Source organism: Candoia aspera, chromosome 6 (assembly GCF_035149785.1).
Source record: "Candoia aspera isolate rCanAsp1 chromosome 6, rCanAsp1.hap2, whole genome shotgun sequence".
NCBI lineage: Eukaryota > Metazoa > Chordata > Lepidosauria > Squamata > Boidae > Candoia > Candoia aspera.
In genome coordinates, this window is record NC_086158.1 from 70443945 (window position 1) to 70467441 (window position 23497).

At 38.3% G+C, this 23497-nt stretch overlaps 1 protein-coding gene across 2 annotated transcripts in view; it reads left to right on the forward strand.

Moving 5' to 3' along the window:
• The window catches only part of INPP5A (inositol polyphosphate-5-phosphatase A), a 299141-nt gene that overhangs the window by 198923 nt on the left and 76721 nt on the right, over positions 1-23497 (forward strand). For both annotated transcript variants that reach the window (XM_063307365.1, XM_063307366.1), the window contains exon 9: positions 2458-2542. In XM_063307365.1, the coding sequence (XP_063163435.1) occupies positions 2458-2542 (85 nt within the window). The remainder of the gene's footprint in view (positions 1-2457; positions 2543-23497) is intronic.

The window sequence follows — 23497 nt, forward strand, 5'->3', positions numbered from 1 at the left end:
CAAGTCTTGGTACCAATAGGTATTTTATTATTAGAGATATCAAGTAATTGAATCTCATTTATGTGTGTGGGAGTAGGTGGATTTACAGTATGGATTATATGATATATAACCAGCTTAGATGAAAATTTGTGTGTGCTTGTGTATTGATAGATATCAACTCTATGATCAGCACAAATCATCTTAGATGAGTGTGGGTGTATGTGTGTGGCTGTGTGTTGAAGGCTACCAGTTCTATACTCATTCTACTGCTGAGATAATTTAGCCTGATCATATGTTTGGCAGCACTGTAAAACTGAGTTGTAAGTCTTGCAGATAGATTACAGTATTTCTGATAATGTGATACAAGCATCAGATAATAACTATGTGAAAAAGCAGTAGATCCTCCCACTGAGAAACAAAATTAATGCTGGTGACATGACTTGGCTACATTCTTTCTTATTCTATTGAAATTTATCACTCCACTGGGTGAGTAATCGCAAATTTTTATAGGAAATTTTGATTCATGGCATGTTCAAAAGAAATTGTAATGCAGGATTACAATAAAGCAACTTACAAAGCCCTCATCTTGTTGTGGGGGGAGTGTTTCTTGCAAAATCTGATGAGCTATAGAGATTTATAGTTAAATTTAAAGGAGTGCAGGTCTTCTTCTTGCTTATTCCAATCCATTCATCTTTTTTTAGATCACTCAAGGCTTCTCATTCCCCCCCTCCTCCAGAAAACTGCTTACTGCAAATTCTTTGATGAATTAATAGACTGGTTTCAGATTTCTATCCAATGTCATTATTTTGTACCTTTGCAGCACATAATATTCCCATAAGTACTGATTTTGGTTAGATTCCCTTTGCTATTCAAATTCTAAGAAATAAAATTGTTATAGACAGTTCTTTTTAAGCCAAAATCAAAGAATTGTACATTGCAAGGCTTAAAAAATGATATATAATATTTACCCATTTAATATTTAAAGTTCATTTCTTAGGAGTATATACTCAGAACATATGACATTTTAGATTTAAAACTGAAGAACTGTACCGAACTATTAAAGATTTTTTTTATCCTGCCTTTATTATTTTTATAAATAAGGCAGGGACCATACCTAATACTCCTTCCTCCTCCTATTTTCCACACAACAACAACCCCGTCAGGTGAGTTGGGCTGAGAGAAACTGGCCCAAAATCACCTAGCTGGCTTTCATGTCTAAGGCGGGACTAGAACTCTCAGTCTCCTGATTGCTAGCCTGGTGCCCTAACCACTAGACCAAACTGGCTCTCTAATTGTACTAATAGTAGAGATTTATTTATTTATTTTTAGTATTATTAATGATAATATTCCCTTTTATTTCCCAAGCTGAGCAACAAATAAGGATTCTCGTGTAATCACCTGCTCATGTAAAAAACTGCACCAACTGCACACACAAGAAGGGATTGAAAAAGTTCCAAAGTTAGCACATGAAGGAAATGCCAATGACACCATATATTCCATGGCCCTCTAATAATGTATGACTATTGGCAGAAAGATAATGGAATGAAGTAGCTAGAAGACCCCTGACTGACAAGAACCTTAAAAAGAGCATTTTATGCTACAAAATTTCACTGCAGTTCCTACGTGTACATATCATTATTAATTTCTCCAAAACAATTATGTTCATCACAAGTAAGAAACTCATTTTTCTTTGGGCTTTTCATCAATTGTGAGATTCCAAAGTCTAGTGCTAAATTATTTTGTGTAACGTTTTTGAAGGTGATCAGAAAAATAGCAACCAGAAAAATGGAAAAGTGCTTATAAGCACAGTTCACTGAGTGGAATTGTGAACTGGAATGTATGAAAGCTCCATAGAGGATAGATTTGAATAACTCCACTATTTCAGAAAGCAAGAACAAGGCAGCTTGTTGAGTTCATAATGATAGAGGACTCCCATCATTCATTCAAATCTATTTTGATGCAATTTTACTTGAATGCTATTGCAAGTTCACTATTGATGAAAAAAGTGGACTATCTTCTAAAAGTTTTTTCAATCAAATTTTATATAAATTTGATAAATAAATAAATAGCTGCCTGATTTTTATTGGGAACAAAGAGGCAAAAGAGCAAGAGAAATTATCTTATTTATGATGATCTGTAGTTTATTTATTAACTGAAGCTAAAAAAGCATTCAAACATGTCCCTTCCTTAAACTATATGCATTTGGTCCTCATCCTCTTTTATCCATGGTAGTATAGTAGCTCTAGGATAGTCCCTGGCATATACAGTACATTATACAGAAATCTTCTAGACCAGTTCTAAAGAGCTTGTGAATTCCTAGTCCCATGTTTGATGGCTTTTGGTGTCAGATCCATAGGAACGTATCCCATCAATATACTGTACCTGTAATCTCTTTACAGGTAACTGTTCTAGATTTTGTTTTATTTCATATACAGCTGAACACACTTCATTTAATGTTTTTCTTGTTTGCCTTTTCAGAATTATAGATCAGCGGTTTGAACGTGTTTCATATTTTATCTTTGGTGATTTCAACTTTCGACTGGATTCAAAGTCAGTGGTAGAGGTAGGAAATTCTTCTTTGTTTACATCTACATTCCATTCAAAATTGCTCAATTTTTAAAAAATAATTGGTAAGGAATTTAAATTGATATTAAATTTGCCAAAAAAAGCACATCTTTTTTTAGTTAACCAACTTGAAAATAACTATCAAACTATATAGTTTGCATAGTTTGATTATTTCAGTATGGTTCATTATTGTTATTCTTTCTTCCTGCTATAATGCTACAGGTCCACATAGTATATAGGATCTGCAGTAAACCCATTATATCAATGGGTCAAAGCCCTGCACAGATAGGGGATTTATAATTGAATGATTGAAAAAACGTTCCTCTTCTGATGCCATGGACATAAATGGACAATCTGTTGGCTACACTTAACATGCTTGGCAAAAAAAAGTATTTAACAATTATTTTAAAATGATTTTTAAACTTATTTTCATATACATATTCTGTTGTTGGTGGGGGTTGCTTCTTTTGTTTTTGGTCCCTTCAAGTCAGTTTTGACTTCTGGCGACTGCCTGGACAAGTCCATGCAGTTTTCCTGGCAAGATTTCAGAAGTGGTTTGCCAACGGCTGCTTCCTAGTGCTGAGAGAAAACGACTGGCCCAAGGTGACCCAGCTGGCTTTCTGCCTAAGGCAGGACTAGAGCTCATGGTGTCCCAATTTCTAGCCTGGTGTCTTAACCACTACACCAAACTGGCTATTCTTCTTTAATATAGACATACTTTTTTTTTAACACAGACGCTCCCCAGGTTGTGCAAAGCTTGATTTTACAGATTCCCATAAATCACTTTTAAAATGTTCAGAGTGCATCAAAAGGTGTGTTACAAGTGCAGCACGAAATAGTACAGTGCAGAGATGAATACAGCAGAGCAAGACTCTAAGGCGGGCAGCATCTCCCACATGGCAGAAGCTTTCCTTTATTTTCTAGAGCACAAAATGAAAATAATAGAGGAGGAAGGAGGACAAAGCCCACCTTTCATTTCACATGAACTTCCATCGCACGTTTTGGGGGCAGTCAGGTTACGCAAGACTTTCCGGAACAGTTTTGTAAGTTGGGGAGTGTCTGCATATTTTTCATACAGAAGCATTCTTGCATACATATTGTGTATTGATACAATTCATTTTTGTATTTATGTATTAATGCAATTCTTGAGTTTACATTCAATTTCAGGGAAGAACAAATCTTCCTTCAGTCATCATATTTATCTGGTAGCTGTTGATTTGGTTCATTTGCTCAAGAATATAGACCAGATTAAATTCTCTAATATTTCTGATTTCATCCACATTTCTTTGAACTTTGAACACTGAACACTGTTGTAGCAAAAAGGCAATTATGCTGCAAAGCACAAGATCTGCACCTCTTTGAGAGGATTCAAATGTTTGCCAAAGGATGGTTGCTGCGAACAGCATTTATTTATTTGTTTGTTTGTTTGTTTGTTTATTTATTTAAGCATTTCTAAAATTGAGGGCACCACCCATACAAAGTTTAAAAAATGCTAAGCAATAATTAAAGCAATCCATCTCTTGTTTTCTCACAGAATGCTCATGGTAAAGAATTACTATATTGCAAAATGATATGACAATCATTTCTTTGCAGGACGGGAAATAATACCCTTTGTAATAAAAACAGTGATGCTTAAAAGCTTTTGAACCCTTTTGAATTTTCAATATTTCTGCATAAATATGACCTAAAACGTGATCCATTCTCCACACAGTCCTAAAACTAGACAGAGAACCCAATTAAACAAATGAGTCAAAACATCATACTTCAAAAATTCAAAAGGGTTCACAAGCTTTTAAGCACCACTTTATGCATGCCAACCCATTGCTCTAGTAACTATTAAGTTGTTGTAGCAGTAAGCCATCAAAGTTTACTTGGAGTTGAAAGCTTCCTGGTATACTGCCAGTTTATCCTAACCCCAATAACAGACTAAAAAATAAACATAACTTTATTGTTCTGTTTTCTTGCATATTTAATCAGTGGCTGGATCCACTGATCCATGGTCAATTGGTATCTACTCTGTCACTGTTCATATAAAGTAGATGGAAGTTTTAGCTCATTATTAGCTAATTAAAACAGCTGTTCCAACTGCATTTGTTCTAGTGGGCCATAGCAACTTTTTTTGTTTGTACTTGTTTATGAATGAAGGGCAGAATTCCATTGGCATTGCTGTGGTGCAGTTTGCAAAGTTCAAACACGTCTTCAATAACAGCAACAATATTTGGTAGTTTGCTGTTCAATACACAATTAATCTTTTGCAGGACATACAGTATGCCATCTCTTGGAGGCTGCTGACCCTGAAAGTTATAGTTCTTTATTTTCAATATCATTTAAAAAGCCCTTTCATTTCTAAGTAATAAATATAGAAATATTCCCATGCAAAAATTTCTGGAAATTTTGCATGAGTAGTCTGGTTGTTAAAAACTTTCTGTTATACAGTAGCATTAATATTAGTAGCAAGTCATCCATCTTTATATAATGAAAATAGTCCAGGTAGCTTTGCCACAATAAATAACCCATTGCCTGTAGATTTAAGCAATGTGAAAGGTAAGCACTGTAATTCTGGGAAAGGGATGGATTACATGTAGCCCAGGTTCTTCAACTTAGCACCTACCAGTTCCTCCATCAAACGGAGGAAGACAAATACAGTTGAAACACTGCTTTAGAGAAACATTTAAATCTATAGGTATATAGATTTGGATTTTATATTTATATTTAGTATTTTAGTCTGGTAGATGCTGATTTGGTAATTTTAGGTGTTGAGGTTTTAACGGAGTATTTTATTGTAAACCGCCCAGAGTCCCCTTCCTTGGGGGGAGATGGGCAGTAATAGAAATTTGATAAATAATTAAATAAATTTTTAAAATGGAAAAAAAATGAAGAAAGGAACTTCAGCTTCTGGTCACATTCAAGAGATGTCCTAGGAAAGGTGTAGACAGTGTGATACCCTCTGGATGTTGTAGATTAGAACTCCAACAGCTCTTACCATTGGCTAAATTGGTTGGAACATAAAAGAGTTGAAAATATGTGAGTTGTTTTCTGGCCTAGTAAAACTATTGTCCACAGCATTTATTGCTTAGCTAGTGTAGGGCTGAGAATAAGGGTTTGGCTTGGTTTGGTTTGGTTTTAAATCAGTGACTCATGACTGCAATTTGTTTGACATACTCAGATCTCTCAAAATAGATCTTCCCATATTATCATTGGAATAAACACTTTTAAAAATGTATTAGCAGCAGAAAACTAGCCATGAAAGCAGTTGTGTTCTTAGATGACAAAGGGGTGATAGAGATGTAGTAGAGAAGGGGTGATAGAGATGTAGTAGAGAAACAAAATGAATTCTTTACACCTGTGTTTACTACAAAAGATTTAGAACAGATACTTGAGCCTTTATTAACTTTCTTAGGTAATCCGAACAGCAGTAAATTATTTTACCTGAGAAAATGTGCTTCACTATCTTGAAACACCACAATGTAACCTCCTAGCAAAGATATGTAATTTGTCACTCAAATCAGGCTCATTGCCAGAGGAGTGGAAGGTAGTCAGTATGACACCCATTTTTTAAAAGGGAGATCTGGGAAATTAAAGGCCAGTTAGCTTAATGTCTGTTCCAAGCAACTTAGTAGAAATTATAAAGAAAATTAATTTAAAAATTAAATAATTCATTAAAAATTAATTATTCTATAACTATTCAATCGGTCCACCCCCAGCGACTGATGGACCTGGCAGGGTTTCAGAGGGAGCTGGGGGTTATACCCGAGGATTTGCTGCACAGTCCAGCAGAGGCCCTGGCTGCTGCCTGGATTAGGGAGGTGGCCAGGGCCTTGGACAGGATCGCACCCGTGTGACTTCTCTTGCCCAATCAAGCCTGACACTCCCCGTGGTTTACAGAGGAGCTGAGGGTTCTGAAGAGAATTAAGAGACGTCTAGAGCACTGCTGGAGAAAGACGAAGACCAAAACCGATCAGACACAAGCTAGAGCCACTGTTAAGGCCTACCTTGTGGCGGTAAGAGCGGCAAAACATCTGTTTCTCTGCTCTTATTGCATCCACAGAATGCTGCCTGACAGTCCTGTTTAAGATCACCCGATCCCTTTTAGGGAAGGTGGATGTAGAAACCCACCTACAGGGCTGAGGAGTTTTCTGTGCATCTAGAGGATAAAATCACTCAGATTCATTCCAAGTTGGATGCCAAGCATGGGGCAGGGTCTGGGGAGATGCCTGGGGAGCATACTTGCCCGGTTATCTGGGAACAGTTTGATCCTGTTGGGCCCAAGAAAGTGGACAGGGTTCTTGGCTCTGTAAATGCCACCACTTGCCAACTAGATACCTGTCCCTCCTGACTGGTGAAGGCAGCTTGGGAGGTTACGGGTGGGTGGGTCCAGGTGATGGCGAATTCATATTTAGGGGAGGGGGTATTTCTGGAAGCCTTTAAAGAGGTGCTGGTGCACCCCCTTCTCAAGAAACCATCACTAGACCCCACTATTCTGGACAATTTTCGTCCAGTCTCCCACCTTTCCTTTTTAGGGAAGGTGGTTGAGAAAGTGGTGGCATTGCAGCTCCAGAGGATCCTGGATGAAATGGATTATCTGGACCCTTTTCAGTCAGGTTTCAGGCCCGGATATGGGATGGAAACAGCTTTGGTTGTGCTTATGGATGATCTCTGGCGAGGGCGGGATGGAGCAGTGCATCCATTCTGGCTCTTCTTGACCTCTCAGCAGCTTTCAATACAATTGACCACGGTATCCTTTTGGGTCAGCTCAGGGAGTTGGGGGGGGGGGTGGCGGCGTAGTGTTGCACTGGTTCGATGCCTTTCTCCAGGGCTGGTCCCAATCAGTGTTGATAGGGAATGAGAGATCTGGCCCACAGCCCCTCCTTTTTGGGGTGCCTCAGGGTTCAGTGCTCTCTCCGCTCCTTTTTAACATTTACATGAAACTGCTGGGTGAGATCATCCATTGCCACGGGGTGAGGTATCAATATGCTGATGATACTCAACTATACATCTCCACCCCGGGTGACATAAGTGATGCTGTTGCCACCCTTTCGTGGTGCCTGGAGGCTGCAAGGGTTTGGATGGGGAACAACAGGCTTCAGCTGAACCCTGGCAAGACAGAGTGGCTGCAGGTTAGGGGCTCTCAGGTATCTGGGAACTTACCATCTTTGGTTCTGGATGGGGTTGCACTGCCCCAGACAGACCCAGTGCAGAACCTGGGGGTTCTCCTGGACTCATGACTCCTGCTTGAAAAGCAGGTAGCAGTCGTAGCCAGGGGAGCCTTTGCACAACTTCAGCTTGTGCACCATCTACGCCCTTTCCTGGATCAGGAGTCCATCTGAACAATCACTCATGCCCTGGTCATCTCCCACATGGACTACTGCAATGCGCTCTACATGGGGCTACCCTTGTAACCCGGAAGCTACAGCTGGTGCAAAATGTGGCCACGCAAGCAGTTTTAGGAGCCCCTAGTAGGGCACATATAACACCATTGCTGCACAAGCTGCATTGGGTGCCGGTTTGCTTCCGGGTCCAATACAAGGTGTTGGTTATCATCTTTAAAACCCTACATGGCATGGGTCCAGGTTACCTGAGGGACCGCCTCACCTCCATTACATCAACCCATCCCGCCTGGTCAGGCAGAGAGGGCATGTTACGGACCCTGTCCATGAGGGATTGCTGATTGGCAGCGTCCAGGAAGAGGGCCTTCTCTGCCATAGCACCCGCTCTTTGGAACAAGCTACCCCCGGGAGTAAGACAGGCCCCCACTCTCCTGGCCTTTCAGAAGGGAGTAAAAACTTGGTTATGCCACCTGGCCTGGGATGGGAAGGGGGACAGCTATTCATGGAGGTGGTTGGCCCCGTGAGGGTGCCAAGGTTAAGATCTTTCTATCTGGAATTTTATATTTTATATATTATATTTTATATTTCGTATTTGTATTAATATTTTTTTGTATTTATATTGAATTTTTTTAGTGATTTGCTATTTTTATCACTCGTAAGCCGCCCAGAGTCATCGTACATGAGGTGGGTGGCAAAGAAATTTAATAAATAAATAAATAAAATAAAATTAGACAGCTAGGGGAACATATCAGCATGGATTTTGCAAGGGGAAATCCTGCCTCAGCCAACTTTTGTTAGAGTGATTTTTTTTAAGTGTCAGCAGATATGTGGATGGAAATGATCCCATCTACATTTCATGTTTAGATTTTCATAAACCTTTGCCTGTTCCTCATCAAAGGTTCTTGACTAAATATAGTAGTTATAGGTAAGAGGGTATGTTCTTTCATGGGTTGTTAACTGGTTAAAGCATAAAGCAAAAAGTAGGAATAAATGGGCAATTTTCTAAAGGAAGTAAGGAGTCTCACAAGGATTTGTATTAGGGCTAGTGGTTCTTTATATGTTGATACATGATTTTGACTTTAGCAATATACTGTACTGAAATATTCAGAAAGGTAAAAAAAATCAAAAGTGATTATAAAGAACTGTATAAGCAGCTTTTCAAACTGGAAGAATGGCCTATTTATCTTACCATTGCATTTTATATTCTACTGCAATCTAGCAACCTTCAGCAGCTCACTTGATACAGTATATAGTACAGAAAACAATAAAAATATCCACAGAATGGTTAAACTGACAACTAACAGTCATAAAATCCCCAAAACAAGTATACAATATAACCAACTAAAACAGAACAAAAAGAAAATGAAATGAATTAGAAAGTAAAAGGTGGAGCAGTGCATGCTTTCCAGAATAGTTATGTTTTTCACATTTCCTGAAAAGCAGCAGAGGGGGGCCAGCCTGATTTCCATGGGAATTCCATTCCAAAGCATTGTCACTGTCAGAGAAGCAGTGGCATCTAGTTTCTGTCCCCCCACCTCTCAGAAGGGACTGTAGGTTTTCCCCTGGATGATCTAATAGTTCAAATGACAAATACAATTCAATTTAAGTAAGTGTAAAGTCATTCACATTGGGGCAAAAAACCCTAATATATTGATGGGCTTCGAGCTGTCTGAAACTAAGCAGGAAAAGATCAGGAATCACAGTACTCAATCAAAATGTCAATTCAGGATGTAGCACCTGCGAAAAAGGCAGATTCCATGCTAGGGATCATTAGAAAAGGGACTGAAAATAAAAATGCCAACCCTTATACAAATCCACAGTACACTAGCTTCTGGAGTACTGTGTACAGTTCTGGTCAATGCATTTGAAAATATATATAATAGAGGTGGAGACAGTGCATAAAGAGTGACTAGGAAGAGCACGATTCAGGTGTATAAAATTATGAATGGCATGGAGGAAATGGACAAGGAGAAATAGTTCTCCCTTTGGACCAGGAGCCACCCAGTGAAGTTGATTGGAAGGAGATTTAAAACAGATAAAAGAAAGTGCTTCCTCATATAGCACACAATTAACCAATGAACCACATAACCACAAGACAAAATTACCGCTAATTCACCGAGGATAGCTTTATTAAGGGCTATTAGTCTTGAAGAGTTAAGGATATCTCCAGGTTGAGGGCAGCATGCCTCCAAATACTAGTTGTAGGGGAACCATGGTAGAAGAGGTATAAATCTTGATCTGCTGCATGTAAAAACTCCAGACGCATCTGTTTGGCCACTGGGAAAAACAAAATGCTGGACTAAGATAGCCTTTGGCCTCATCTAGCAGGGTTATGTTTGTGTTCTAATAGGTTTGGCTTGGTTTGGTTTTGCTGTAAGGTTTGCTACCTAATTTCATCTTTGAAACATAACTTTACTATGGATAAGTTTTAGCGGTATAATCTTTTTAGAAATGACCTGTAGACGCCAATTGGGCAAACCTGTTTCATTTATACTGTAGACATACATAGATTGTCAACATTTTTGTGGAAAACCAAATCAAATAGCACATGCTGAAATGCACAAGTTAAACACAACACCTCTTTTTCAGCAAGTAAAAGAGTTTTGTTACTGAAGACAAAGAGAACATAGCTTAATCCACCTGTGTTTCATGCTTGCTCTTGACTACCTAGATTTTTAATATTGAACAGACCTGCATTTGACTGCGTCTTGTTAATTTTGTTAATCAAACCTTGCTATATTTTGTTAATCAAACTCTGCAGCTAGGCTACAGTCTAGGTATTTTCAAGATAGTTCCCTACAGTAAATTTTGTGGCAGAATTAGTCCCATAAATCATTCTTTCCCCCCGTAATTCACAAAAAAGTATGGAAGTGTTTGTGGAAGGGTCACAACCTCTGTTTAAATTTGTAAGGCTGCCTTCCCATTGGTGTCCAAGGATGGCTGTCATTTTGGGTTTTTAACATGCAGGGGTGCCCTTTCCCCTGTATTTGTTAGAGCAGAAGTCCTTGATTGATTTGCTTGGCAGGAAGGGAATTGACATATAAAGGGTTCTCTTCTTTCTATAGGTCTTCATGCAATGAAGTAGGAAACGGAGTTTTCCATAGATTAGAGAGGCCTTCTCACTTAGGAATTGCTAATCAGAATTTCTGTATCATCTTCCAGTGGAACCTGTAAGCTCAGTTTAATGCTTTGTCCTACAGTTGGAGGCAGAGGCATGCTTGTAAATTGTTGTTTGAATTTTAGTTTCCATTTAGCTGTGTTGAGAAGAGTACCAAGTAATACCAGTTCCTAGTCTTTAGATACATAAGTCACCATTCAACTACTTATTTTCTTTCTGTTTGTTTGTTTTAGCATAAGTGATAAGAAGAGACTATGACAAATAAATTAATCATTATGTGATCCCACCCACCCTGTCTCAGGTACAGCAACATTGTAAGAAATTTGCTTTCTTAAATAATTATTTTATTTTATTTGCTAAAATATTACAAGTTTTCTGTACCATTTCTCATTATGAACTGCCTACTGAAGTATTAAACTTACCTTATGAAAGTATTATAGTTCAGGAAAAAAACATATCATGAACTAATTCTGCACCACTGGTCCCCAATGGTGCCTTTCAGATACATTGGGACTTCAGTTTCTCAAAATTCAGTGCCAGCATGAACAACACCCATGCTAGCTGGGAATTCTGGAAATTGCAGTTCCAGCTCATTCATCAACCTGAACTTGATAGCAGCATTCTTTCTCATCACCTTTGTGTCAGTTGAGCTCCATGCTCAAAAGTACATGTTGCTTTCTTCACTGCATTGCCCAGAGGGATTTGGTTGGTTTCACAGCTTGAAATGTGAAGGGAGATGTCATTTTAATTAGTTTTGTTTGAATGTGCTATCTATTGTTCTTTTCTATGTAAACTTTATCTGTATATTGTAATGCTTTGGTTTTATATATGTTCTTGTTTATGTTGTAAAAAATTAGTAATAATCAATATTAAAATAAATAAATGCATATTTAATAAAAAGGAAACTTAATTCTTTACTCCAGATATTGCCCATTGGGGATTGTAAGAATTGTAGTTCATATTGGGGAACATATGATGGCATTCTCGTTTGTACACTTTGTTGTTGTAGTTGTTAACCTTCTGTACTGCATAACTAACTACTTCAGACCATAATGTTGCTGAGTCTCTGAACATAAGAAGGTACCATCCATGTTATGGATGAGCCAGCACAAATTACTTCTGAAGAAGAGATAGATAGGTAGATAAGGTCTATTTCCCACAGTTGTAGATTAAATCTGATCAGGATCATGCTTCATACAGTCAACAATTCAATACTATTTATCCTTCAGCAGTTTGATAGATTTAATGTCACTATGATGTCTTATCCGTGCACAGTGGCATAATAAACTATTATGTAAATATGCTAATTTATTTTGGAGGCAATTCAATAAAATAATTTGCTAAGCCTCATAGTCAAATGTTTTACATTAATCTACAAATGGAAGCATTATTCAGTCTTGCTTTGTAGCAGAGATTAAGTGATCTAATCCCTTTCTGAATATCATTAATACCTTTGATTATAGTGTGGCAAACAAAATCAAGGATGAGTTAAGAAAATCGTAATAATATATGATGCTGAGATATAATCGCTGGATATCTGACTTGATCTATAAAACTGGGTTGCTAGTTCTATGGTTCTACCACAGGATGATTTGAAGAAGCCCCAACATATTTTGGCAATAAAGCATTCTTGTACTTCATTCAAAATGACAGTGTACTGTGTGGTATATAAGATTCATTCCATGATAACAATGCTGTACACGTTTGTTGTTGTTTATTCATTTAGTCGCTTCCGACTCTTCGTGACTTCATGGACTAGCCCACGCCAGAGTTTCCTGTCGGTCGTCAACACCCCCAGCTCCCCCAGGGACAAGTCCATCACTTCTAGAATATCATCTATCCATCTTGCCCTTGGTCGGCCCCTTTCCTTTTGCCTTCCACTGTCCCTAGCACCAGCACCTTCTCCAGGGTATCCTGTCTTCTCATTATGTGGCCAAAGTATTTCAGTTTTGCCTTTAATGTCCTTCCCTCAAGTGAGCAGTCTGGCTTTATTTCCTGGAGTATGGACTGGTTTGATCTTCTTGCAGTCCAAGGCACTCTCAGGATTTTCCTCCAACACCACAGTTCCAAAGCATCGATCTTCCTTCTCTCAGCCTTCCTTATGGTCCAGCTCTCGCAGCCATATGTTACTACAGGGAACACCATTGCTTTAACTATGCGGACCTTTGTTGTCAGTGTGATGTCTCTGCTCTTAACTATTTTATCGAGATTTGTCATTGCTCTTCTCCCAAGGATTAAGCGTCTTCTGATTTCCTGACTGCAGTCAGCATCTGCAGTAATCTTCGCACCTAGAAATACAAAGTCTTTCACTGCTTCTACATTTTCTCCCTCTATTTGCCAGTTATCAATCAAGCTGGTTGCCATAATCTTGGTTTTATTGAGGTTTGGCTGCAAGCCAGCTTTTGCACTTTCTTCTTTCACCTTCATCATAAGGCTCCTCAGTTCCTCTTTGCTTTCAGCCATCAAAGTGGTATCATCTGCATATCTGAGATTGTTAATGTTTCTTCCAGCAATTTTAACTCCAGCCTTGGATTCCTCAAGCCCAGCTTGTCGCATGATGTGTTCTGTGTACAAGTTGAATAGGTAGGGTGAGAGTATACAGCCCTGCCGTACTCCTTTCCCAATCTTAAACCAGTCCGTTGTTCCGTGGTCTGTTCTTACTGTTGCTACTTGGTCGTTATACAGAATCTTCAGGAGGCATACAAGATGACTTGGTATCCCCATACCACTAAGAACGTGCCACAATTTGTTATGGTCCACACAGTCAAAGGCTTTAGAATAGTCAATAAAACAGAAATAGATGTTTTTCTGAAACTCCCTGGCTTTTTCCATTATCCAGCGGATATTGGCAATTTGGTCCCTAGTTCCTCTGCCTTTTCTAAACCCAGCTTGTACATCTAGCAATTCTCGCTCCATGAATTGCTGAAGTCTACCTTGCAGGATCTTGAGCATTACCTTACTGGCATGTGAAATGAGTGCCACTGTTCGATAGTTTGAACATTCTTTAGTGTTTCCCTTTTTTGGTATGGGGATATAAGTTTATTTTTTCCAGTCTGATGGCCATTCTTGTGTTTTCCAAATTTGCTGGCATAAGAGCATGCATTACCTTGACAGCATCATCTTGCAAGATTTTGAACAGTTCAGCTGGGATGCCATCGTCTCCTGCTGCCTTGTTATTAGCAATGCTTCTTAAGGCCCATTCAACCTCACTCTTCAGGATGTCTGGCTCTAGCTCACTGACCACACCGTCAAAGCTATCCCCGATATTGTTATCCTTCCTATACAGGTCTTCTGTATATTCTTGCCACCTTTTCTTGATCTCTTCTTCTTCTGTTAGGTCCTTGCCATCTTTGTTTTTGATCATACCCATTTTGGCCTGGAATTTACCTGCAATGTTTCTAATTTTCTGGAAGAGGTCTCTTGTCCTTCCTATTCTATTGTCTTCTTCCACTTCCGCGCATTGCTTGTTTAAAAATAATTCCTTATCTCTTCTGGCTAACCTCTGGAATTTTGCATTTAATTGGGCATATCTCCCCCTATCGCTGTTGCCTTTTGGGCAACTTGGGCAACTTCTAGTGTCTCAGCAGACAGCCATTTCGCCTTCTTGGTTTTCTCTTTCTTTGGGATGTATTTGTTGCCGCCTCCTGAACAATGTTGCGAACGTCTGTCCAGAGTTCTTCCAGGACCCTATCTACTAAGTCCAGTCCCTTAAATCTATTCTTCACCTCCACTACATATTCCTTAGGAATATTAGTGAGCTCATATCTAGCTGATCTGTGGGTCTTCCCTAATCTCTTTAGTCTGATCCTAAATTGTGCAATAAGAAGTTCATGATCTGAACTACAGTCAGCTCCAGGTCTTGTTTTTACCGACTGTATAGATGTCCACCACCTTTGGCTGCAAAGGATGTAATCAATCTGATTTTGGTGTTGTCCATCTGGTGAAGTCCATGTATAAAGCCGTCTCTCAGGTTGTTGGAAGAGAGTGTTTGTTATGCAGAGTGAGTTGTCTTGGCAAAATTCTATCAGCCTGTGTCCTGCTTCGTTTTGTTCTCCCAGGCCATACTTACCTGTAATACCAGGGGTCATTTGACTGCCCACCTTAGCATTCCAGTCTCCTGTGATGAAAATAACATCTCTTTTAGGCGTGTTGTCCAGTAGGTGCTGCAGATCCTCATAGAACTGCTCTACTTCAGCTTCTTCAGCATCTGTGGTTGGGGCGTATATTTGGATCACTGTGATGTTAGATGGCTTGCCCTCAATTCGAATTGAGATCATTCTATCATTTTTTGGATTGTATCCGAGCACTGCTTTAGCCACTTTACTATTAATTATGAAGGCTACTCCATTTCTTCTGTGGTCCTCTTGTCCACAGTAGTAGATCTGGTGGTCATTTGATGTGAAGTGGCCCATTCCAGTCCATTTCAGTTCACTGACACCCAAAATGTCTATCTTTAATCTTGACATCTCACCAATAACCACATCCAATTTGCCCTGGCTCATAGATCTTACATTCCAGGTTCCAGTGGTGTGTTGATCCTTAGAACATCGGATTCGCCGTTCACCACCAGCACCGTCGGCCGCTAGCCGTCCTTTCGGCTTTGAGCTAGCTGCGTCATCACGTCTGGGGCTAGTTGAACTCATCCTCTGTTCCTCCCCAGTAGCATTTTGACCATCTTCTGACCTGGGGGTCTCATCTTCTGATGGTAGACCGACATATCTCTGGTTGTACTGATCCATTTAGTTTTCACGGCAAGAATACTGGGGTGGTTTGCCATTACCTTCCCCAGGGATCGCATTTAGTCTGACCTCTCTGTCATGACCTTCCCGTCTTGGGTGGCCCTTCACGGTTTAGCTCATGGCATCATTGAGGTGCTCAAGCTCCAGCACCACGACAAGGTAACAATCCTTTGCTGAAGCTGTACACGTTACCCTTCTCAATAAAAAAATGATGCAGCTCCTGGTGACCTGAATAGAGACCATATTGAGATGGGTGGGTTTGTAAGTTGCAGACTTAAACTGCAAAAGCACACCTATGTGTACACACACATACATTCTACAGCTATTTCAGCTGCAACAGTATCAGTGGAGAGGGAGGGTTAAATCTCCCCCAGCCATTTCCCCAACTACCTTTCCCCTTATGCTTTACCACAGCCAATTTTCTTAAAGACTTTGTTTCTGCAATCAGAAGGGACTATAATGTCCTCTCAGAGTAGAAGTCAGAATGCCCTGTGCTCTGATTTCTGAATTGAGTGGGCAGTTCTAATTTCTAGGCCTTGCAGAAAATTAATAGCAGGAGCAATAACTACAATAGTGATAAGTGAGTGGGAGGAAGAAAAATAAAGTGGGGGGGAGAAATCATACCTGTGGCAGTTAACATCAAAAGGCTTGAAGGTTTTCATGTGACTGACAATCCATAGGTTACCCAACAATGCTTTGATTGCTTATCTGGAGAAAGTGTACTTGACCTCATTTGGAATTATCTCTGAGGAACTGTAAATAGAACTGTACTATAATATTGAATTCCATACAGAGTAAATCTAATGCCCTCTAGGTATACCGGACTACATTCTCACAGTCCTTGAACACTACCTGGATGATTTGCCTAATTATGGAGAACATTATTACCTTAATAGCTGTATGTTCATGCAGAACGCTTAACTGGTTATGAATTAATCAATTTGCTATGTTGCACAGCATATTAAATTAATCTTTAAAATCCTCTATATCAATGTGTGTATTTGAATCCAAATTTTTTTAGCTTTTTTTTACATGTCCATCAAACATGATAAAATGTCCTTTCATGTTTGTTCACATTTCCATTTCACATTACATTTGGAATGCCTTTATACATTCTAGATAATTTCTTTGGCGTCATGTACCAATGATACATCATTTTATAAAAATTCTCTTAAAGATCGTAACATAATAGTAAAAAAATAATAAAATAGGAGGAGAAAGTAGTACTAAGGACATCCGCCACCTTGAGTTATTTATAAAAAAATAATAAAGGGATAAAAAAATAAAATAATAAAATAATGTAAATTTTAAGCCTTTTGACCACATATTTTCCCATTGATCCATCTGTATATTATAACCAAAATTCTTAGCCCAGATTATCATACATTATTTAACCTGTTCTTTTTCCATTTCAACTTTCAACAAAAGTTTATACATTTTAGCAATTACATGTTCATCATGTACACAATTGTACTTCAAATTCTGTCTTACTTTGCTCCATACCATAAGTCTTTTTATCCATTTTAAATCTTTCTGATTTAAATGGGAAAACCATTGACTATATTCTTCTGCCATTAGTTGCTCTCTTGATTTAATTTTATATTCCCCTTGATGATTCTACAGTAATTCCTGGTACATTAACCATTTCTCTTTGCCTGCCATTTCTCTTCTATAAAATGCTTCTTGAGCTGAGATCCATAGAGGTGTTTTGAGGCACAGTCTGGGTTTATATCTATTCCATATTCTCAATATGGCATGTCTAATAAAATGGTTTTTAAAACCCACATTAACTTTATCATACCATGTGGTTTTTAAAATCCACATTAACTTTTAACTTTATCATACTGTAGATATCCATGCCATCCAAACCTCAGGTCATGTGCTTCTAAAAGTCTCTTGTTTCTCCACAATACTGATTCTTTCATCCAAACCAAACAACAAGCTGCAAAATACAATTCAAATCCAATAAACCCAATCCTCCTCTTTCCTTTGCATCTTCTAACACTTTGTATTTAACTTGTGGCTTCTTCACTTGCCCTATGAACTTAGATAAGTATATCTTTTTGCTATTGCTTGAATGGTACATCAGTTGTCAAAACAGGTATCCTCTTAAACAAAAACATCGTTCTAGGAAAAACATTCATTTTTATCATAGAATTCTCCCCAACAGTGACAATTTTAATTTCTCCCATCAGCATGTCCTTCTTAATTTCATTCCATGTCTTAACATAATTATTTTGAAATAACATGCAATTAATATTTGTCACAATATTATCCAAATATTTTACTTTTTTCTCAAGCTTAAAACCAGTTTTCCCCATCAGTTCTATTTGATCTTCTATTTTCATATTTTTTCTTAACATCTTCATTTCCTGATTATTAATCTTAAAACCTGCTAGCATACAAAATCCTTACATTTTACCATTAATGTCTACTCCCTCTAACGGATCCTCCAAAGCTACCACAAGGACATTAGCAAATGTCCTTAATTTATGTTTCTTTTTTAATCTCTCACAATTCTCTCATCTTGTTTTATATCTATTCAGTACCTCAAGAACAAAAATTAACAACAGTGGAGACAGCAGGCATCCTTGTCTTGTCCCTTTCTGAATCTCACAAGGTTTTCTTAATTCTCCATTAACAATTATTTGTGCTTTCTATGAAGTATAAATCAACCATACCCATTTAATAAAATCATCTCCAAGATTCTCTGCATCTAAGAAGATCAGTGCAGCTTGTTTTTAATTGTGTTGCTCCAAAGTCCCTCTTTTGGGGGAGATAGGCGGTGATGAAATCTGATAAATAAATAAATATTCCAGAATATCCAACTCATTTCTAATATTATCTTGTAACTGTTTTTTAGGTAAAAACCCACATTGATCTTCATGAATAAGTCCTGTAAAATTATGTTCAACCTTTCAGCCAAAAGCATTGTAAATAATTTATAGTTATTATTCAGTAAAGATATTGGTTGATGAATTATGTCTATTCCTCATCTTGGTTAAATATGTTGTGCAAACATATCTTTCACTGTGGATTTGACCTCAATCATTATTAGGAAATGACAGTCAATTAGCTTCCTTGCCAAAAAAAAAAAAGTTAAAACATGGTATGTTTTAAATTTTTACAATAAAGATAAATAGTAAGACATAATGAGAGGTTTAAAAAGTTATACATGGTATGAATAAAGTAGACAGAGATAACTTTCTCCTTTGGAAGTAGTAGAATGTGGTTTATCCATTGAAATCCATAAGCAATAGACTCCAGACACATTTTAAAAGATTCTTTCACTTTATGACACAATGAAAATCATTTTGCCAGGACTGTCTATCAATAACTGCTTCTTTGAGTACTTGTAAGTTCATAGACATGTCATTGGTGATAGTATCTAATCACCTTCTCTTTTGTTGGCCTCTTTTTTCAATTGCCTTTGATTTTTCCAAGGATTGGGGACTTCTGCAATGACTCTGGTCTTTAATTATGCATATTAGCTTTAGGTTCATTATTAGTGCTTCCAGTGAACAGCCTGGTTTTACTTAATTCACTATGAAAGATTTGTTCTTAGTCCAGAACTGCAGTAATTTGCAGTAATTTTCTCCAACCCTGAAATTCAGACATTAATTTTTCTTTGTTCAGCCTTTCTGATGTCCAGCTTTCACAGCCATATGTTACCACTTATAAAACCATGACCATGTCAATACATAGCTTTACTGTCAATGTGATACCACTGCACTTTCATATTGGTATAAAATCTGTCATAGGCTTCCTCCCAAACCCAGACATCATTTTATTTCTTGTTGACAATCACTCCTGTGAATTTTTGAGCCTAAGTTTTTTTACTGCTTCAGCTTCTTCTCTACCTATTTGCATTTGGTTGTCATTGCCTATTCACATAATTACAATTTTTTAATACTGAGCATCAGCACTCTCTGCTTTTACCATCAACATAAGATTCCTTAATTCTTCCTTGCCTTGTAAAAGACACTTCTTCATTTATTTTATGGACAGTGTTATGGAATATAATTACATAGTTAAAGAAATAGACCAGCTGCCAGGTGAAAACCATGGGGGGAAATTATTGTCTTTGTACCTTCCTTGTACAAGACGCAGTGGTGCTGCGGGTTAAACCGCTGAGCTTGCTGATCAGAAGGTCAGCGGTTCGAATCCGCATGACGGGGTGAGCTCTTGTTGCTAGTTCCAGCTCCTGCCAACCTAGCAGTTTGAAAACATGCAAATGTGAGTAGATTAATAGGTACTGCTTCAGCGGGAAGGTAACAGTGTTCCGTTTAGTTATGCCGGCCACATGACCACGGAAGTGTCTATGGACAAACGCCGGCTGTTCGGCTTTGAAACGGAGATGAGCACCACCCCCTAGAGTCAGACATGACTGGACTTAATGTCAAGGGAAACCTTTACCTTTATTACCTTCCTTGTGGGTTTCCCAGGAGCATCTAGCTTACCATTGTTGGGAAAGTATCCTGGATTGGATGGCTTAGTACATACAAGATCAGCTCCATGCAATGGAGTGAGGATAGGAGGGCCTCAAAGAAAATAAAAGAGAAATCTCTCTTCCCCTTTTGTTTGTGCCTTACTTTACATTTGAATGTGTATACATTTGCAATCCTATATTTTGCATATATAGTCAGAATTGTCTTACTGTAGTCAGTGATGGTTACACCCATGCATGCAAAGGATTGCATTGCTAATCTATACTCCAGCAGTTGCTGTGCAAGCTTATGCTACAGTTGATATTATTTCCTTATCTTACTTCGAAGATTATAAGGGTTTTTCAGTGAGAAATGTTATTTTAGAATAATTCACACACACAAACACACACGTACAAAAGAATGCTGGTATCTGCTTTGAAGGTAAAGTGACAATGTACAATTAATTTTTTTCTTAAAGAGATTTCACATGGGTACATATGTTGGATGAAATCTAGCACAAGTGTCATAAAAAAGCATTTGTTCTACATCACTAGAGCAGAAGTATTTTCTGGTATTTGTTTTGCCTCCATGGAACAATTACGTGTGGTAAATCCAGAGAACTTACTCCAGTTGGCCCCTATTGAAAGAAGTTTTCATAAAAAACGAAAGGCACAGCCATATGGATACTAACGCCAGTTCTCCTGCGGTGGTCCCCCTTCCAGCAGAAATGGTAAATTAATGGAGGCCTAACTACTACTTATGTTCAGCCTTGTCAAAATAACTTCTTTCCTATCAATCCTATTTTTATTATTATCATTATAATAAGTAATAATATAATATTTATATATTATATTATCCTATATATTCTACAGTATTTATAGTATATGTGTGTGGGTGGGTGTAATATTTATATTAAATAAAATATCCTATCTGTCTTCAAGAAGGTGAAATTGAGGCCATCTATTAAAATGGTATATTCTGTGAAAAAGAGCCTTTTTCATTCATTCTCAGAAGCTACAACTCTCAGCATCCTTCTGGAAGCTATAATCCAGTAACCTCTGAAGGGCCACAGATCCCCATCTCTGATTTCATAATTCTCGCACTGTGCCTTATAAACCTTGAAAATGGAGTTGCTTCATAGCAGCTACAACAGTAGTATCCTTTTCAATGTTTGGCTTATTTCGTCAGCAATGTTTGACCAGACTAGAGTATTCCATAGCAAATGCTGGGTAAACCAAACCACAACGGCAACTTTATCTCTAAAAAGAGTTCTAAAAGGCTATTAGTAATAGATCCTATGCAACAAGATAGCAGAAACCTCACATTTCCTTAGGATTTTTTTCCCCAGACTATCTTTAATAAACTTATTTTTTATTTTATTTTATTCTTTCTTTTCTTCTTCTTCTTCTTTTTTTTTTTTTGTGGAAGAAACTCCTTACAGTTGGGTGGTTATATGTCAATATGGGCCTACCAGCCCATGCTTGGGAAAGTGGACTGTCATTGTCTAGTATGGGCTGCAGCTTAATAATAATGTATTTCAGTGCTTTTTGCTGTGAGCTGTATGTGACAACTAGCTGTTGTTCTATTTCTGTGGTCTGCCTTTTAATAGGTTCTCCTTGGGAATTGATATGGCTCTGTTGATTTGTCAATTGATCTCGTTGGGTGGGTAGTTCAGTCTCTTGAATGCCTCACCATCCTCACAATAACCTTTTCTGAAACAAGGTTGAAGACTGGATAGTAATCCTCTTTAGCTAGGTCACGGTTGACCTTTTAAAGAGGTGGTGTACCAATGGATTCTTCAAGGATGCCATCATTTCCTCCTCCCATAGTGAGGAATGCACAGTGGCCAAGTGGGGCCGGGGTCAAGCCTACAGGAATTGGAGGATCAGTTCCAGAACCCTGGACAGTGACTAGAAAACCAACACAAAAATCACCAGAAATATAAAGAAATGCTGTAGAATGCTGGTAAGAATTTGCAGGGTGCTGGAATTGCTGGGAAATTGAGTGGCTGGAGGCTGTTTCAGGACTTCTGCACATGGATGACTCCTCAGAACATCATACCAAAAATACTGCACATACATAAAACAGTCTATTGTGGATAGCAAGTCCAGGCCTATATTTACCAACTATGTGAAACCATAGATATTCCAGATAGAAGTCCACTTCTAGTGGTACTGACAGCAGTAGATACTTTTCTGAATGATGATCCCAAATATATATTGTCAGTAAAAAACAAAGGTATCCATCCTATTATTTCAGTATGTTTAGTAGCATTTTGTGGTAAAGAAGCTTAAATGGCATATGAGCTTCCATCTTAAGCCTTTTCAGATTATGCTAAAGGCTTTTCTTCATTTCTTCGGGTTTAACAGTTTGGTGTATAAAGTAAACTAACTTTTCAGGATGACCATGTGCCTAACGAACACATAATAAAGGATATGTAACCTCTGGTAAGAAGGGTTGTCTGATATATCTGTCTGTCTGAGGCACCTGCTAAATATGCAGCATAAATTACTCTAGTGGATGTTGTGTTAAGTTTCATATTATAGCCAAGCTTCTAGTCCAGATTGTTTTCCCAGGGGACTATATATTTACTTTACGGTGTATTTATTCTAATTATTTGTTTTTTGTGGATGACAAAGTGCTTGCGTGTATGAAAAACAATACAGGTATTGAGAAGCTTTTGGGTTGTTGATGCCCTACAATCTTTACCTGGCTGCTTAAGACCTTTGAACTGCATTGGAAGTGAGATTATATTAATATAATCCTGCCTTTCTTCTTTGTAGGTTATTATTGTTGCCTTCCTTGTTATTAAAAATGAGCAGGTCTTTTAGGTAGGTAAAGCTGGACTCCTGTACGCTGATTACCCATCTCTTCAGCTGTTTTTTTGACACATCCAGTGTTCCACACTGATGCTCTCACACTTCCTGGCAAGATTCAAGGGAGGTTAATTAAATCCATCTTCAAAATAATGACAGGCCAATGAGCCATACCCTCTTTGCAATAGTAAATTAAATGATGCGATTGTTCCTATCATGGAAAGGAGGATGGACCTGAATGGTCTGTTCTTTAGCTAGACAGGCCTGGTAGCATGTAGCTATAAACCTGCTTTTAATTTGTGGCTACAGGAAAAGATGACACACTTCTCAGGAGGCATGTGGGGTTTCGCTTGGCATCACCGTGTGAAAGATGACACCGTTTAGGAAATAAAAAGGAACATTTTTCCCAGCAGGAAGTAACTTGCAGCTCTTCCTGTGCTTCAGATGCAAATGAATACAAACCCTAGTTACAGAGCCAAACAGAATCAGATGATACTCTTAATAAACTCTTGGCATCATTTGTAGC